The sequence below is a fragment of the Podarcis raffonei genome, chromosome 3, assembly GCF_027172205.1.
Source record: "Podarcis raffonei isolate rPodRaf1 chromosome 3, rPodRaf1.pri, whole genome shotgun sequence".
In the NCBI taxonomy this organism is placed as follows: domain Eukaryota; kingdom Metazoa; phylum Chordata; class Lepidosauria; order Squamata; family Lacertidae; genus Podarcis; species Podarcis raffonei.
Genome location: NC_070604.1, coordinates 91,950,650 through 91,967,939, shown reverse-complemented (window position 1 = coordinate 91,967,939; position 17,290 = coordinate 91,950,650). Strand labels below are relative to the sequence as shown.

Here is a 17,290-nt window from a genome sequence, read left to right as displayed (position 1 = left end):
CAACAGCAATCTCTCCTGTGGTTTCCAGTAGCTGATATTCAGAAGAACACTGCTTCCAGCAGTAGAAGTAGAACATAGCCATAAGGGCTAATGGTAGCCTTAAAGGTAAAGGTAAAGGGACCCCTGACCATTAGGTCCAGTTGTGACCGACTCTGGGGTTGCGGCGCTCATCTTGCTTTAGTGGCCGAGGGAGCTTCCGGGTCATGTGGCCAGCATGACTAAGCCGCTTCTGGCGAACCAGAGCAGCACACGGAAACACCATTTACCTTCCCGCCGGAGCGGTACCTATTTATCTACTTGCATTTTTGACATGCTTTCGAACTGCTAGGTTGGCAGGAGCAGGGACTGAGCAACGGGAGCTCACCCCATCGCGGGGATTCAAACCACCGACCTTCTGATCGGCAAGCCCTAGGCTCTGTGGTTTAACCCACAGTGTCACTCGCGTCCCTTTAGTAGCCTTACCTTCCAGGAATTTGTCTAATCCTCTACATTGGTGGCCATCATCGAGTTCTGATCATGCAGACAGATCTATATTCGTGGACATGATAGACGCTGTTCCAATTTTCAAATGGAAATTTGAGGTCATATCACCATACATTGAAAGAATGCTAAAAAGGGGCTTTCATTAATTCTGAATCAGAAAGGGGCATTTCCTCCTCCTCCTCAAGTTGCCCAGTGTTCCTCGGAGGAGAGAATAAGAAGGAGGAGAGGGAAGAGGGAAAGAGAGGAAGACCCCTTGCCACCATGTCTCTGTACCGGTCACAGAAGATGAGGAGGGGGGAAGGGAAAATAATAAATACAGTGGAACCTCGGGTTACATACTGTTCTCCTTACGAACGCTTTGAGTAACGAGCTCCGCTAACCCAGAAGTAGGTGTTATGGGTAGGAAACTTTGCCCTGGGTTGCGAGCGGACGGTGTGCGCTGGCAGTGCGGCAGCAGTGGAAGGCCACATTAGCAAAAGCGTGCCTCAGGTTAAGAACGGTTTTGGGTTAAGAACGGAATGAATTAAGTTCGTAAACAGAGATACCACTGTACTGCTGAGCTATGGTCCTTCCTCTGTATGCATGTAAAGGCTTTATCCTCAGACAACATTGTGAGGTAGGTTACTATCAAGCTTCATGGATGAGTGGGGATTTGAGCCCTAGCCTCAAGAGTCCTAATCCACTGCTCTAACCACTACACAACACTGCTTAGACATGGAATACCTTCTCCTTCCTCTCCTTTATCCAAGTTGTTGACATCACTGAAACGTGTACTACTGAGGGCAGGATGGGGGTAGATGGGGATTTATTTATTTTTTTAAAAAAGGGTGTAAGAGTCATTTCCCCTTTGTTTTATAGTGTAACTATGAGTGTTGGGTATGCTTGTTTTTTGAAGTTTAGTAACAGTCAAGGGACTATGTCACATTTCAAATGCTATGCATGTAAATCTATACAAATTAGCAATATCTTGAAATTAATTTTAATTGCAAGCCCCAATAAGCAATTTAATGAGCCCACTTTTGTGAGACTAACTCTTTTGCCCTATGGCTATATCTTTTCTCAGCTGCCCCCCCCAATTTTGCCAGCCATTAATGGTTGGTTTAGCAAACTGACAGTAAAGAAAAATTGCACCTCAATCCAAGATGTCTCTGCTTGTTTTGCATCTTCTGAGTCATGCAGTATCTGGTTATTTAAGTGACAGATAACTCCCCCCCCCCGCTGTCACCATTCCAGTTCCAATATAGCAGCTGAGGAGTGAAGCGGGCTTCAATTTTATCTCAGGCATCAACAAGAGAATTGCCAATTACGTTCAGAGTCTGGGATCTTTATAGCTGGTGGTAATGCATAAAGCAGAGAGAACACAGCTTGATTTGCAGATGCCAGGCGGTGCTGACAGCTAGAAACAACTTGTTTTGACTTGTAAAGTGAGCCAATTTGATAACGGGAGTCCCTGAAGGGGAACAGGGTTGGAGCACAAAACTGTCATCTTTGACGCCCTTCTTGAACCTGACATCCATGCCCTCTACCACTTGATGCAAATTACTGAAATCCCACTCTTTCTTTTTTAGAATGGCTTTTCTGAGGCTCTCAGAGCAGTCCTAGCCAGGTGATGATGAGCAGTTCCACACCTATTTAGCTTCCATGGCACTCCTTGAGCTTCTGGTCAGTCTTCATGGCAGGGGTGTGGAACCTGTGGTCCTCCAGATGTTGTTGGACCACAACTCCCCTGATCCCACCCTAACCATTGGCCATGCTTACTCTGGATAATGGGAACTGGAGTCTGACAACATATACAGGACTACAGGTTAGCCTCTTCTGCAGTACGGTTTGGGAATATAGGGCTAGGAGAGATAGGCGTTGCCAGCTTTCTACTGGCTCCTACTCCTGCACTGTTAAATAACAGCTTGATCTGCTGATGTTAGCAGATGATAATACTGAAATTTATGCCATGGAAAGTTTTGTCTTTATTTCTCTAGATTAAATCACAGTTAAAGGTACAGGAGCAGCTTTCATTCTGATCAACCAGAAACTCTGCCTGAAGCTCATCTAGTCCATTTGTCTCCCATTTGTGCCAGAAGAGCTCGCAAGGAAGGCGATCAAGCAATCTTTTGGTAATGCCTTTTAGTTAGGTTCTCAAATAAAAGGAAGCAAGAGCATAGTCTGTAGGTCTCTATGGATCTGGAGTCTAAGATCTTGCACATAAGCATGCATCATATACATTGGGGGGGTGAACCTGTGGCTCCCCAGATGTTGCTGGACCTATATCCAACAAGCCAGGGATGATGCAGCAATAAACGAATGACGACACCTTCCCTGTCCCTGATGCACCATCCTTAACAATGTAGCAGAGACCACCCAGATGTCTAAAAAAACCAAAAGAACAGGAACATGCACCATACCAGACAAAACAAAGAGATTTAACAATCATGCTCCAGTTGGTTCGGTCAAGATTGCTGTGCTGCATATTGTAGGGAAAGGTTAACAAAATCACAAGAGATTTTCTGACAATCAAACCTAAGGGAGAAGTTTCTTCTTTCTCTGGATTATGCCTTAGGAAAGGAAAACCGGCTCCAGTGCAATGAGTCATGCCCTTTCCTAAAGGTCTTGTGCTACAGATGCGGAACTCGTGCAAATGGTAACTAATGTTGCTTCTCCTTGGCACACATCAATTACTGCCGAAATCTACATCTAATTCAATCAGTTGACTAGGCAGTGACACTTCTCTTATTAAGCAGTCACAGGCAGGAAATGCTGTTTCCATTTCATTAAGCTGATTGAATACAAGCAAACAAATGGACTTTTCCCCCCAGTAATACTGAGCGAGGGAGGACCTTAGGGTTCAAATCTCCAGCGACCTCCATAAAAACACATCCAGTCTACTTGCCAACACTGACAAGAGGAAAAGCAGCTTCCTGTGGTGTTAAGAAATAGCAACTTTGGGTGCCAAAGAGCTGTGAATCATGCAGAGTACTTATTATTAGCCCAGTCTTCAGATTCCTTGCACAATGTTCTCAAGTGTAATCACTGAAACCCCAGGGTATAGCCTGAAGGCATAGGAGGCCACCACCTTGCTTCAAGGTTATGCCCAAGGCCTGGATGGGGTGATCCCCTGGGAGGTATGTCACCTTGGAGGGAAGAAAGGCAGCATAGAAATGTAATAACAGTAAAAGAAGAAAAGACAAGCTGGAATGGGCGCAGAGGAGGGTGACCAAGATGATCACGGTTCTGGAAACCAAGGCTGTCACATGGAAGATGGAGCACAGCTGTTTTCTGCTGCTCTGGAAGGTAGGACCCAAACCAATGGATTCAAGTTACAAGAAAGGTGATTCAGACTAACTATTAGGAAGAACCTCTTCTGATAGTAAGAGGTGTTCAGCAGTGGAAAGAACCTCAGATGGTGGTTGGCAGGTCCTTCATTGGAGGTTTTTAAGCAGAAGTTGGACAGCCGTCTGCCAGGGATTCTTAAGCTGTGAGTCTTGCATTGCAGAGGGTTGGATGAGATGACTCTTTGGTTCCCTTCCAACTCTACAATTCTATTATTATTATTTTTTAATCTAAAGAACAGAATAGATATTGCCCAAGTGGAGTTTTCTGCCCTGTGCTATTTATAACACTAGGGCATAAATAGAAGAGTTTAGGCTGGTGCATATGGCTGTTCTACCTGTGGCAATTATTCCCCCTCTAGGAAGGACTATAGCCCAGCGGTAAGGCATTAAAATATATTTTTTTCCTGAGGGTGAGGGGATGAGGATGAGGTTTGTTTGCTTTTTTAAAAAAGCAAATTGACATTTGCCATGGCTGCTGTACATAAAGAATTTCCTGCCTTAGAGAACAGGGCTGGATAACCCCAGAAGTCTCTTTCAGTTCTAATAAACTGAGTTGTTAAGAGACATGCAAAGCACTACTTTTTCTGATATAGAGAAATGACCTTAAAACAGAACTTGGGCTTTTCTGAGTCTCAGTTGCATCCTCCTCCTCCTAAATTGGACTGTACATGTCGTTGGAGAAAAGAATATGGCCAAAAGCAAGCCAGTCACAAAACACCTGGGCTACAGAATTTCCCTGAAATATGCAGCTCACTGACATCTCTGTAGGGTGTTTGGTCTCAAATCAGTCTTTGCAGACAATCAGACCATGCATGCATCTAAATGTCTTCGAAGCTTTAAAGCCATATTTCAACATCAGCTTGTGTATACAGTATGAAAATGAAAAGAGTGACAAGTTATCAGTCAAACCTGTGAAGGAGACAGCAAAATCAATGTGTGCAAGAAAAATGCATTAAGGAGTTGGTTCCCAAATTTCCTGATGTGTTTTGAACCTTCCTCAGAGAAAATGACACATCTAAATTAAAAGGAAAAAGAACAAGTTTCTGATTAAATTCAATCTCCTACAGGTTACGTCAGAGGAAGGGAACTTTGTAAAAAACAACAACAATACATTCCTCTCTTGAGTTTAGTGGCCACAAAGGAACTGCTGCTCTCCAGAGTTTCATTCAAAGTGGGTTGGGAAATTTGGAAGCTGGATTTTAATAAAATTTACTTGCCGCTCATTGGTCTTGCCTTCTTGTTATTCTGTGCAGCCCTCTTTCAGGCTGCAATTTGCTATATCTAGCAACAGTAGTAATTCCTTTGTTTTCTAAGCTTGGGATCACTCCTCATGTTACGGTTCATGGCAAAAAATAGAGGCACAAAACCACAGGTGGACTTGCATTTTCACTTTCTCATGTGAATTCTAATATGCAATAGCAGAATGTGAACTTAGGGTTGGGGGAGGATGAGACTTTGTCTGCATTTTAGTGATGAAACAACCTGACTTGCACTTCTCAAAATTGCAAAATTATTCTTTGAAATCCACACTTTTCTGCATTTTATTACACAATTATTCAACTGTGTGTAACTGTCTGCAAGAAAGTGTGCACTATCTTTCTAGAAAAGGAGATGCTGGAACTCACCATGAACACATCCCTCATTCTCTTAAAATGGCAATGGAGCCCACCTGAGGGGTGAAGGAACTGAGTTCCAGCGAGTTCTGGATGGAAAAAAAGCACAGTGTATAACATACAAAAAAGCTTCATTAGGGAAAGTCATTAGTAAAAACATGTATATTCGTCAAAACTGAAGTGTATATCGGAAAAATCTCCAGTAAAACGCTATCAAATTTTCTTTAATATAATATTCAAGAAAATTTGATGCCATTATTTTAAAAAATGCAGAATTCTGCAGAAATGTGGAGAACTGAATTTAAGACTGGAAAAATGAGAAACCAAGAGAAACTGAAATGGACAGATTCTTTCCTCTCTGTGCTCACTTTCCACAGGAGCAATGGGTGAGCTCTTCCTCAATATGTGATGGTATATTTTTATATACCACATGCTCCCCTTTAGCACATTATGGTGAAAAGTGGAAGCATTTGTCCACATGTATATTGGCTTCAATCCTAAGTTAGCCACCCGGGAACAGATATTTGCAGACAGAATGAAAATGTTTAGTATTTTTCATTTGAGCAAATCAAGTTCGGGCCATGCATAGGAGCTGCCACATTCCTACTGAAGGCTGCAGATCTAAATGCACCTACTCGAAACTAAGGCTGCAATTCTAATTCCATTTACATGGGAGCCAGTTCAATTGCATTCAGCTGCAGTTATAGGGGAGCAGACATACAGAAAAACATGAGTACAAGGAAGGAGGTGTCAAGTAAAGTTCATCCAACAGTATAAAGAAATGAACGTAATTAGCAGCTATTCATCAGCATTCTATTAAGTAACAGAAATGTGTGTTATTCTCTTTTAAAGGAGATCCTCTCATACCAGAGCCCTCTTTTGATTGTGGATTCTGTGAGCAGATTTGATATTCTTCAAGGGCCTATAGGTAAGATCCAAATTCTATGTTGGCACTTGGGAGTTTGCAGGCCTGCAAACCAAGAGTGCACCTGTTACTATAGCCTAACAACATCTACTTATTTTATTGCAATGCTATAGAAAGCATTGTTTTCTGCATTAATTGTTTAAGGGGCTATCTGTGTCTTGAGATAGCCTGTTTCTACCTTAAAACCATTTCTCTTATTTTTTTCATGGAAATGAGACATTCTCCAACAGTTCATTGCGGGGTGGAGCTCACTATGAGCAGTGGCCAAAGCATAAGCTCCCCCCTCACCTGTTTTCATTTGTTTGTTTGTTTGTTGTCTGTGAGGCTGTTTTGTTTGTTTTGCATCCTGCGCATGATGCAGACCTTGTATAGCTGTGGGGCATTGTGGGAGAAAAATGGCAGCCAACACCACCACCAAAACAATGGTAGAGACTACTCAGAGAAAATACTGTAAAGTGACCTTTTTCCAGGGACAGGGATGAGAAAAAGAAAAATATCTGAAATGGTCTCAGAGAAATAGAAAGCCTGCTGAGAAATTTCAGCTCAGCTCTAATTATAACAGGCTTGTGAAGAGCAGAGGTGGAGAGGAGAGAAGTAAGTTGGGATGAGGGAACAGATAAAGTTAATGCAGTTGCCTTAAGAGAAAACAGGTGAGCCAGTGCCCTGCAAAGTGATGCTGACTGAGTCAGTGCAGAGACCGAAAGTAAGGGGTCATTTGGTCACCGTGATGGAAGAGAAAATTATTGCAACAGATGGAGGAGAGAAACTAGTGAGCAGAAAATGGAGAAAGTCTACATGAGAGATGACCTGGATATGCAAAAGGTTTTTAGCAGCCGATTCCGAAAAGAAAAGGCAAATTTTGTACAGGGTGCAAATGAAGGAGTGAGTGGAATGATTTAACAGCAGCATGGATGTGGGAAGAAAATGAAAAAGAGTAGCCACAGATGGCCCCACAGTTGTGCTCGGTGAAGGTAGGGGAGATAATAGGATTTTTCAACAGTGACAGAAAAGTGTGGCAGAGAGGGAAGGTCTGGATAAGAAGGCAGAGAGTTCAGTTTGACACATTGCTGAGATGCTCAGGCGGAAATGTCAGCGAGGGAGCTAGTGATTAAAAAAGATTGTCCAGAAGGGAATGAAAAATAAACCTGTGAATCATCAGGTGGTGATCTGCAGCCTGTCTGTGCTGGTTCCCTTATTTTACATGTATGGGAGAGTGATGTCTGGCCCTTTTGTGCATAGGAAGAGATGGGGATGTGCTTCTTTCCCCTTCACTATATGTTTAATCAGTTTTAAATCCTATTTAAACATGCAGGATGCAGGCTGCAAACCTGGGTGGTTTGAAATCAAGCCACGCAGGGAAAGACACAGGCAGGGGCTTAGGAAGGGGTGTGTGGGGTGTGTGGTCCGCCCCAGGTGTCATCCTTGAGGGGGTGACCAAATGGAACACTGTGGGGGGAGGGGCGGCACTTACCGCTGGGCCTGGCCTGCAGCGCACCTGAGCCACGCGTCTCTCCTGGGAGTGATGTGGTGGCTCAGTGTCCTGCCCTGCCCGAAATGGCAGTGTGGGGCTTGTGTCCTCCAGGCGGACTGCACAGGCAGCTCGGTGTGGCACCCCCCTGGGCAGCCACACCGCCCCCATGCACGGATCGCCCCACCCCCGTGGGCAGCTTGCCCCACCCCCACCACCCCCAGTGCCGGACCAGTTAGCTATGCCCCTGGACACAGGAGTTTTTAGGCACTGCCAATTGGTTGATCAAACGCTTCTTTTTGGCAAGGAACCGTGTCCTTACTTGCCCCATGGTGGACTTCATCTATGACAACAGGCATAGGGCAGGAGGACATGGCTTGGGGAAAACAGCCTCATGGGCTAAATTAGGATACCTTGTGGGCCCAATTAGATCTGAATAGAACTCCTGTGAATAACATTTGAGGGAAATGTTTCTCCGTTAACAAATATAGACAACCATTGCAAGTTGTACAATTTATGTTCTGAACCAAGTAATTATGAACTTTGGAAAAATCAATGCCTGCTAGGAGAGGGTGCAGTAGATTGATTGTGGAATTAATTACAACCTCCGTCTTATCTTTTCCAAGGTGATTGTTGGGTTCTAGCAGCTCTTGGTTCTTTGACCTTACAACCACGGTTCCTGGAAAACGTGATTCCAAGAGACCAAGGATTCCGACACAATTATGCAGGGATTTTTCATTTTCGGGTATGTAAAAGAGTATGTTGGCGTTGTGTCATTTTGTTTTATGTTTTCAGATGAAACTCCAGAACCTAGAGCTGCTCGTGGGTAAAAGTAGTGTTTTATTTCATGCTTGCCACAGTCAGTAATCAAAATGTAGGTTTAAGAGCAAAAACATAGCATATAGAGGGAACACAGAACATCTTAATTAAATTATGTAAAAGCTAAATATACATAAAATAATTAATTAAAAGATCCCTCCAGGGAAATGAAAATGCTAACAGTTTTAAGTCATTTGGCCCTCTTTACAGTCAACACAACTATGGACTAGATCTAGCTACTGTAAGTAATAGTGTCACTCTGGACAGGGCAGAGCTATTTACGTTTGATTCATCTGGATAACCTACCCTAACTATTGTATACATTTTACCTTAATATATGGCTTTGCCATATACTGAAAAAAACGTTTGTTTGTTTTTACCACTCCCACTCTCCATCAATTAATGAGGAAAAAGTTGCAGTAGAAAATTATCAGAGAAAGAGCAACAACAATGAAGTTCTGATAGGCTTGCTGAAGAATTTTAACTGAGCCTTCTCCACTTTCAAGATGGCTGAGCATTTTAGTGAATGCCCTTTTCTTTCATGCAATAAGTCCTCTCCAGTGGTCAGCATTCAACAGCCTTCCCACATGAACTGCGTGTAATCTTCTGGTGGGCTTTCCAGTAAGCACAGGAAAACAGGGAGTCTGCCTGCCTTATGCCTGACAGCCTGCATTTCTTTAATGTGAAATCTTGTTCCTTTTATTACAATCAGTGTAGAAAGGTGTTTTTTTAGGTGCAAAAAGAGTTCCTTCAAAAACAAAATCAGTGAGTGCGGCAATCTCAGACATTTGGTATCTGGCACCCTGTGCTAGGTAAAGCAAGACATCATGATGTAATGGTGGTGTTTTCAGTTCAGGAAGACTGAGCAGCCAGCGAGGCTGCAGAGCAGTTGAGAAATGTCTGATGCAGGTATGGGAACCTTTAGCCCTCCATATGTTGCTGAACTACAGCTCCCATCAGCCACAGTCAGCATGACCAATAGCCAGGGATGGTGTGAGTTGTAATTCAGCATCCTTTGGAGGGCCAAAGTTCCTCACACCTGGTTTAATGTAAATTGAAAAGCACACACATGAACCATCTTTGACTACCTCACAATGATAAGGTGTATTCCACCTTGAACTCACCAAAATAATTATTAAATTCTAAAACACCCTGTGAATGAGGCAGAACCCCAACAACTTTTTTATTTGTACCCTGCCCATCTGACTGGGTTGCCCCAGCCACTCTGGGCAGCTTCCAACATATAGTAAGTAGCCTCTCTTGGGAGGAAGTAAAAACTTTTGAGAAACCAGAGGTTTCAGCACAACACAACTTTGAATTACTCTCTCCAATAAAGGTTTAAAATAGACTCTGGAATTACTTCGTGAAAAGCTTGTACGCATTATTTAAGAGCATTCCAGTCTTCTTATTAAGAAGCAGAATTTATTATGGTATTTGAAAATATTTCCCACTACCCTCTTATCAGGAACTCAGTACACCTGCATCTACTTTTCTTCTGACAAGAAGATCAAGCTAAACCAAACAAAGACCAACCCAAACACTCCTACCCCTGAATCAAACATCTTTGTCCATAATGTTCTTAAATTATCTCTTCAAAGTTGCTGCTAGCGCAGCACAGCTTGATAATTAGTTTTTATGCAACTTGGTAAAGAATGCACCATTTCCTCCCAAAAAGAGATAAAAAAGCCTATTTTCTATTTCAGTCATAGTGCCTGCCATTTCTATATTACTTCAAAGGACTTTGAGAAATTGGAAAGCACTGATTTAACATCCCCATCCACAGAGATTAGTCATAAAGCACCTGATGTATTTTCATGCATATGTTCGGTGGGTGGCGGTGAGGTCCAGACGGGGTCGCATTGCTCACCTGGCTTCCCAACCCCAAGTGTAGATGCAAGTTACTGAGAGGGAAAGAGGTAAGGTGCAGGGAACTCAACGTGGGGGAGACATGGCAGCAAAGTCAATGAAACACCCCTGCTGTGCTAGCTCTTCTCACCTGGGGATGAGGGGGGGGGAGAGATCTGGCCCACCAGACCGAAGAATTCCCCCAGCCCTGCCTTAGGGGCAAAGCCATTGCTTAGCTTGGTTTCATTGTTCTTGCTTGTAGTTCATTATGCCCGGCCAGGAGCTGAACGAAGCCTAGCCTATCAAATTCTCAACCCCTCTTCCTCTGGGGTTTTGAGGAATTGTAGCAATTTTATTGGTTCACCCTTTTTATTAGATCACATGGCGTGCTTTTGAAAAAAACAACAAAGAATGGTAGTGACAAGTTTTGCAATTAACAAATTAAACAAAATTGTGTAGCTCAAGGGATCCTAACAGCTCCACAGCATGGTTTTCCTTTCCTTTGTGTGAAACAAGAGAGCTTGAATTAATCACCAAATAAAAGGGGGATTTCTGTTTTATTGTGAACTTTACTCTTGATCCTTGGAAATCTTCCAATATCCGGATAAAATGGCTGCAATCTCTTGAAAGACGCCTTCTTGTTTGCACTTTAGCCCCTTTGCTTTCTGCGGTGTTTGAACAAAGGTGCATTGCAGTTTCAACCTTAAACCTTCATAGTCAATAGGCCAGCAGCCTCGTGCTACTAGCTGTTTGGCATGAGCTTTTGACTGAGGAAAGAAAAAAAAAGCCACCCAGCATCAAAGAGCTTGGAAAGATGGTACTCCAAGTGTCTCCATGCATTTGTTCTCTGCCAATCAGCAACAATGATTAAAGGTAAAACAAATTGGATTGTTTTTCCTGGCTTGAAGCTGTGCTTTCACTTTGATGGTTCAGATAAATGCAAGTTGCATCCAAAACCTTTCTCGCTCTTGTTATGCAAAATTTAAACTTGGCTACCTTGATCACCGTTTCAAGCTAAAAAAATAATTTGGGAAGTATAGAAGGTTGGAGAGACATCAAATGCTGCCTTTTGTTTCAAACTTCAACCACCCTTTTTGGGTAGATGATTCTTGAGCATATTAAATCAAAAGGGCATACAGGCAAGAATAGAATTCTTACTATTCAATAGGGTTTCCCACTCTGCATTTAAATCAGATACCCTAGGTTGGTGATGGCAGTATGTCAGGCTTGGGCAGTGGGCACCCCTTAGATCAGGGGCCCTTGGCCAGTGGCACCAGCCATAACTATATTCTTGCAAGCCACCCCAATCACCAATGGTGTGAGATTCCAGGAGTTCCGTCTTGCTTTGAATGAGGAACACAACCAAGACTGTGGTGCCTTTATGATATATGGTTTATTTACACGTATATACAACTTCAGCCTAAGATGGAGGGGCTCACAGCATAAATGCCCCCAAAAGTTCTTGCTTCTCCCATAGTCACAGCCTTGAATTCAAATGGAAATCAAGCATAGCTCTCTCTCAGTTCCTGCCTGCAGCCTCTAGCCTAGCTTTCTCTCTCTCACACTAGCTCTTGTATTTCTCACTACCCACCCAGTAAGGGAGGAAACCTGCCCATTTGACCTCTGGCATGGAGCAACTTCCTTTGTTATACTAAAGACCATACTTAGGAGGAAACTATTGCCCTTAACTCACCAAGAAGCTTGCCTGGCTGGTTCAACAATAGAATCTCCATTAGATTGTAACCCTTGCTGGCTCCAGGACTCCAGGAATTCAAAGGGAGCTTCCTTCTGCTGAGTCCAATCTTTGAAGTATCTAGCTTGATGTTTTTCAAATTGTCTAGAAGCTCTCCATGGTTTCAGATGGGTCTTATCCAGATCTCTGGGACACAGGTGGTGCTGTGGTCTAAACCACTGAGCTTCTTGGGCTTGCCAATTGGAAGGTCAGCGGTTCAAATTCCCGTGGTGGAGTGAGCTCCTGTTGCTCTGTTCCAGCTCCTGCCAACCTAGCAGTTTGAAAGCACACCAGTGCAAGCAGATAAACAGCATTTCTATGTGCTCTGGCTTCCATCGTGCTGTTCCATTGTGCCAGAGGTGGTTTAGTCATGCTGGCCACATCACCCGGAAAGCTGTCTGCGGACAAACACCTGCTCCCTCGACCTGAAAGCGAGATGAGTGTCGCAACCCTATAGTTGCCTTTGACTGGACCTAACCATCCAGGGGTCCTTTACCTTTACCTATCCAGATCTACCTGGACACTGAACCCGGGACCGTTTACCTTCATGTACTACCTACATCTACTACCTACTACCTTTATAGCAGGAAGGTAAACGGCGTTTCCGTTTGCTGCGCTGATGCTGGCTCGCCAGAGCAGCTTTGTCACGCTGGCCACGTGACCCGGAATTGTCTCCGGACAGCGCTGGCCCCCGGCCTCTTAAGTGAGATGGGCGCACAACCCTAGAGTCGGACACGACTAGCCCGTACGGGCAGGGGTACCTTTACCTTTACCTTACTACCTACATGTGCAACCACTGAGCTATGGCCACTTTCTCCAAAATTACATTTTAACAGGGAGCAGAGGAAAAGGGAAAAGAAGATAATGCTACAACACACTGAGTATAAGGAGTGGAAATTATTACTCAGCATCAACATTAATCACAGATGTGGATTCAAAACCAAAGCAACTCCAATGATCTACCCTGGGAAGCTTACAATCCCGTTTTTGTTTGTACTTCAGAAACAGCCCGGTACTAGAGCCATGATTTTAGGATGGCTTGGATATTGTGGCAAATATTCACAAAACTGCATTTTATTCAGATGATCTCTGCTTAGGAACATGCTGTTAAGCAAAGAAGGAATGAAGCATGTGACAGGATTGTCCCAGTATTCCTCATTTCCCTTTCATGTTGAAACATGGCCATGTTCTGTTCAACCTTGTTCCTTTCCTAGGGCCCGGCCTTGGAAGTTATAGCCACAACTGTGACAAATTTATCCCAGACACATCAATTTATATCTTGATACTGCAACTATGGAGATTTTGTCCCATGCTGTTAGCAAAGGCATGACACACTACATTAACCTGCTAATGATTGCAAAAATGGATCTTTTGGTTTGTCCCCAGCGAACTCTATCTTTGCTTTCTTTCTTGAAACACTTCAGCAAATTCATTCACATGAATTTGCTAGAAGAGCACCTGTACTATCCAGCTGCTTAAGTGGCCAGCAGACTCCTTTCCAACCGTTCAACAGACAGAGGATAGCTTACTACGGCAATCTTATTTTACAGTAGATATCAATATTTGATGGGCTTTTGTTCTCTTTTTTCTTATTAAAAAAACCTGAACAGGAATATTGTTTAACCCTCCCCCCAATAATTTCAAAAAAGCATAGGAAATCGGAAAGCAAATAATATGTAATCAGTAGTTAATTGCAATGGAAGATCAACAGAGAACTGGGTGACAATTGACCTTATTGTGTGAAAATAGTTTGTCTCTAGCCTTCTCTGAGAACTTGTGTATTATTGGAACATTACAGCTAAGTAAATTATACCTGTGGGTTCAGATGCACAACATCCCTATGATGTCAGGGACTGTGCTGAGGAGGAGTGCACTGAAGATGAATGGTAGGAGCCGCTCCCTCCCCCTGACCCTGAATCTTCCCAGGAGCAGGAGGACAATATAGATTTAGAACAGTGGTTTGCAGAGGGGCATAGTTCAGAAGGCAGAAGCTAGGAAATACTGGGTGGGGAACAGCTAGCAGAAGAAACACTGGAAGAGAGAGAGTTAACAGATTCACAGTCTCTGGACAGCATTCCCCACCTCCACCCCCAAAGAGCTCAGAAAGTGTTAGAACAGAAAGTGCAGAGGGTACAAGCTCAGATTACAAGACGTAGGAGTGGCATAGATTAATAGGGATGGAGGGGTGTGTGAGCCTTAATTGGAAGCACCGCCATTCTAGGGAGTCGCTTTCTTTTGTCTCTCGCTGTGTTTATTAAAGAAACTAACTGGTAAGACTTTCATTTGATCTGCTTATTTACTGACACGACATGGGGGAGGAAGCCGATTTCCCGAAGCCTGACATACGAGGTGGCTTAGACTACGAGAGGCTGCTTCCCCTTTCTCCCGCAGCCTGTAGGAATTACTCCTGTTATGAGACAGTTGAGGGAAAGTGGAATCTGATGGAAGAGGTCTTGCAGCAGAGCAGATGTGGCAATCTTACTCCTTTCTGTCTCTAAGGAAGCATGGTTTTGCAGAACCAGTAAAAAAGGGGATACTTCCATTTTGTTTTCTTTCTATTAGTGCTTTATTCTTCCAAACAGATGTCATAATTTTGAATCTATTTGAGTAAAGAGATCTGGCAATTTCAAATACCTTGCCTCCTGCCACCTAGTTGGCAGAGGGACAGTCCCTTTAAGCTCATTTTTCCTTTTAATTTTCATTGCTTCTTACAAATCAATGAAATGCTCCACAAAAATAGTAATTTTAATTGCAATTAGAAGAGCTTATTGACAGGTGGGGAAAAAACCCCAGTTTAAAGAATGAAAATGGTATGGCACTTTCAAAGCTTCACAAGCTCAAACAAGCATTCCAGTATTGAAAATAACATCACAATTTGTCAATTGCTTCTCTGTCCATAGGAGGCTGAGAAACAGACTATCTGAGCTGGTTGTGGTTCATATGGAGGCTGAACTGGATCCAAAGAAGCAGCTATAACACACCATTTGAGGCAAATGGCACATGGGGCATAAAGGACCCTATGGAGGAAGGTTGCAATTCAGTGGCAGAACGGATGCTTTGCATAGGAAATGTCCCATGTTCAAGTCCTGCAATCTTCAGGTAGGGCTGAGAAAGAGCCCTGTCTGAAGAAGAGTGTGACGGTGAAGAGTCATTGCCAAGAGATGGAGAACCTGTGACTCTCCAGATGTTGGCCATGCTGATTGTGTTTGATGGGTGCTAGAGTTCAATAACATCTCGAGCACCAAATGTTTCCCATCCATAGACCAGGAGTAGCCAACAATGTGGCCTCCAAATATGGATTACAACTCCTGAGCCACCATAGCCAATGTTAGTGGGTTCCCACAAGGCAAGACACACTGATAACAGCAAGAACCTTTACTGAACTAAGAGAACTGGACAGCAGGGTCAAAACAACTGCTTATATACATTTCTGAAGGCCTGGGCCACTCCCACTTCCAATGTGATTGGCTGTCTAAACTTCCAAGCTGCGAATCATGACTCAGAGTTTAAGGGCCAATGGCAGAGGCCGAAATCCTGAAATGTTCTGTGATTGGATATCATGTATCGAATCAGAACACAGGGGCTCAGAATCTGTACTCCAGACTCAAGCTCAGGCAAACACAGACCATTCAATACATAACACCAGGGGTGATGGAGGTGCTAGTCCACAGGATCAGGAGAATACCAGGTTGACTACCTCTGAGGTAGACAATATTGAGTGGGAAGAACCAATGGTCTAGTAGAACACAGTTTACTGTGTACTTATTGGATTGGCATGTAGAGTTCTCAGTCAGAAAGCTTTCCTGTGCTGGGAAAGTGCTAGCTGTGGACACCCCACGCATGCTATAAGGGTAGCTTAACTGTACGGCACTTTTTTCTAGGATAATAAAATTAAATAATAAATTTATTTCTTATACCCTGCCCACCTGACGGGCTGCCCCAGCCACTCTGGGAAGCTTCCAACAAATATACAAATCAATCAAACAAAATCAAACATTAAACGTATGGGGAACCATTGGCCCTCCAGGTGCTGCTGAACTACAACTCCCATCAGCCTCAGCAAGCATAGTGAATGGCCAGGGATGATGAGAGTTGTAGTCCAGCAACATCTGAGGGACCAAAGGTTCTCCACACCTGGCCTAGAAGGAATTCATCTTCTTAATAAAAGAAGCTTAACCTTCTTCTATTTTTGTTTTTGTTTCATTCCCCAAGTTCTGGTACCTTGGAGACTGGCTGGATGTGGTGATAGATGACCGACTGCCTTTTCTCAATGGAGAATACTTATCCGTTCATCCCCGGAGCAGAAATGAATTCTGGCCGCCACTGCTTGAAAAAGCCTATGCCAAGTAAATACTCATAGAACCTTTCTCTCTTTCATGCTCTGTTTAATGATTGCGACCTCCCAGCGATGGATGCTTTAGGTAAAAGGAACCTGTCCCAATGTGCCATGCTTGAGGAGGATCACAGACAACTATTCTGTGGTTCGTATAAGTAACAAACACTCGCAAAGTATATCTGCAGTGGCAGAAGGTGTAGTCAAATGTTAGCTCCACATGTTGTTGGTGTAGTCTAGTGGTTTACATGTATATTGAGTTCAATGGGGTTTAATCTCAGGTTATGAGCGTAGGACTATAGCCTTAGTTACTGGAATGGGGATGAAAAACCTTTCTTCTGGTTATATAACCACCTAATCCCTTTCTTGAAATCTATGCCTGTATTTCTTCTCCATCTCCTATCTTTGCCAACTCTGGTGCTCTCCGGAGGTTTTGGACTACAACTCCAATTAGCCCATCCCTGCAAAACAACAAAGCAGGGAGTGTGGCAGCAGCACAAAAGGTCAGGTAATGAGCTGGTCTTAAAGTGCTGATTTTGAGAGACCGAAGCATTCTTTAGAAAGAGTTGACTCAGGTACCACTTTGCTGAGCAGCGTTTTCATTCCAGATCGCTATTTCATTAAGATGGCAAGAGATGCTGTTTATGAGATTTTCAGCAACAAGGTTTCCCCCTGTGTATACTGTAAATTCCTTTCTTGTCAGTCTAGGTTGAGAACATTATTTTAAAATACAATTAGCCATGGAT

The 17,290-nt window shown here is 43.4% G+C and overlaps 1 protein-coding gene across 2 annotated transcripts in view; it reads left to right on the top strand.

The window, feature by feature from the left end:
* The window catches only part of CAPN13 (calpain 13), a 90,213-nt gene that overhangs the window by 10,931 nt on the left and 61,992 nt on the right, over nucleotides 1-17,290 (top strand). For both annotated transcript variants that reach the window (XM_053383001.1, XM_053383000.1), the window contains 3 exons: nucleotides 6,275-6,350; nucleotides 8,442-8,560; nucleotides 16,424-16,557. In XM_053383001.1, coding sequence (XP_053238976.1) covers nucleotides 6,275-6,350; nucleotides 8,442-8,560; nucleotides 16,424-16,557 — 329 coding nt within the window. The remainder of the gene's footprint in view (nucleotides 1-6,274; nucleotides 6,351-8,441; nucleotides 8,561-16,423; nucleotides 16,558-17,290) is intronic.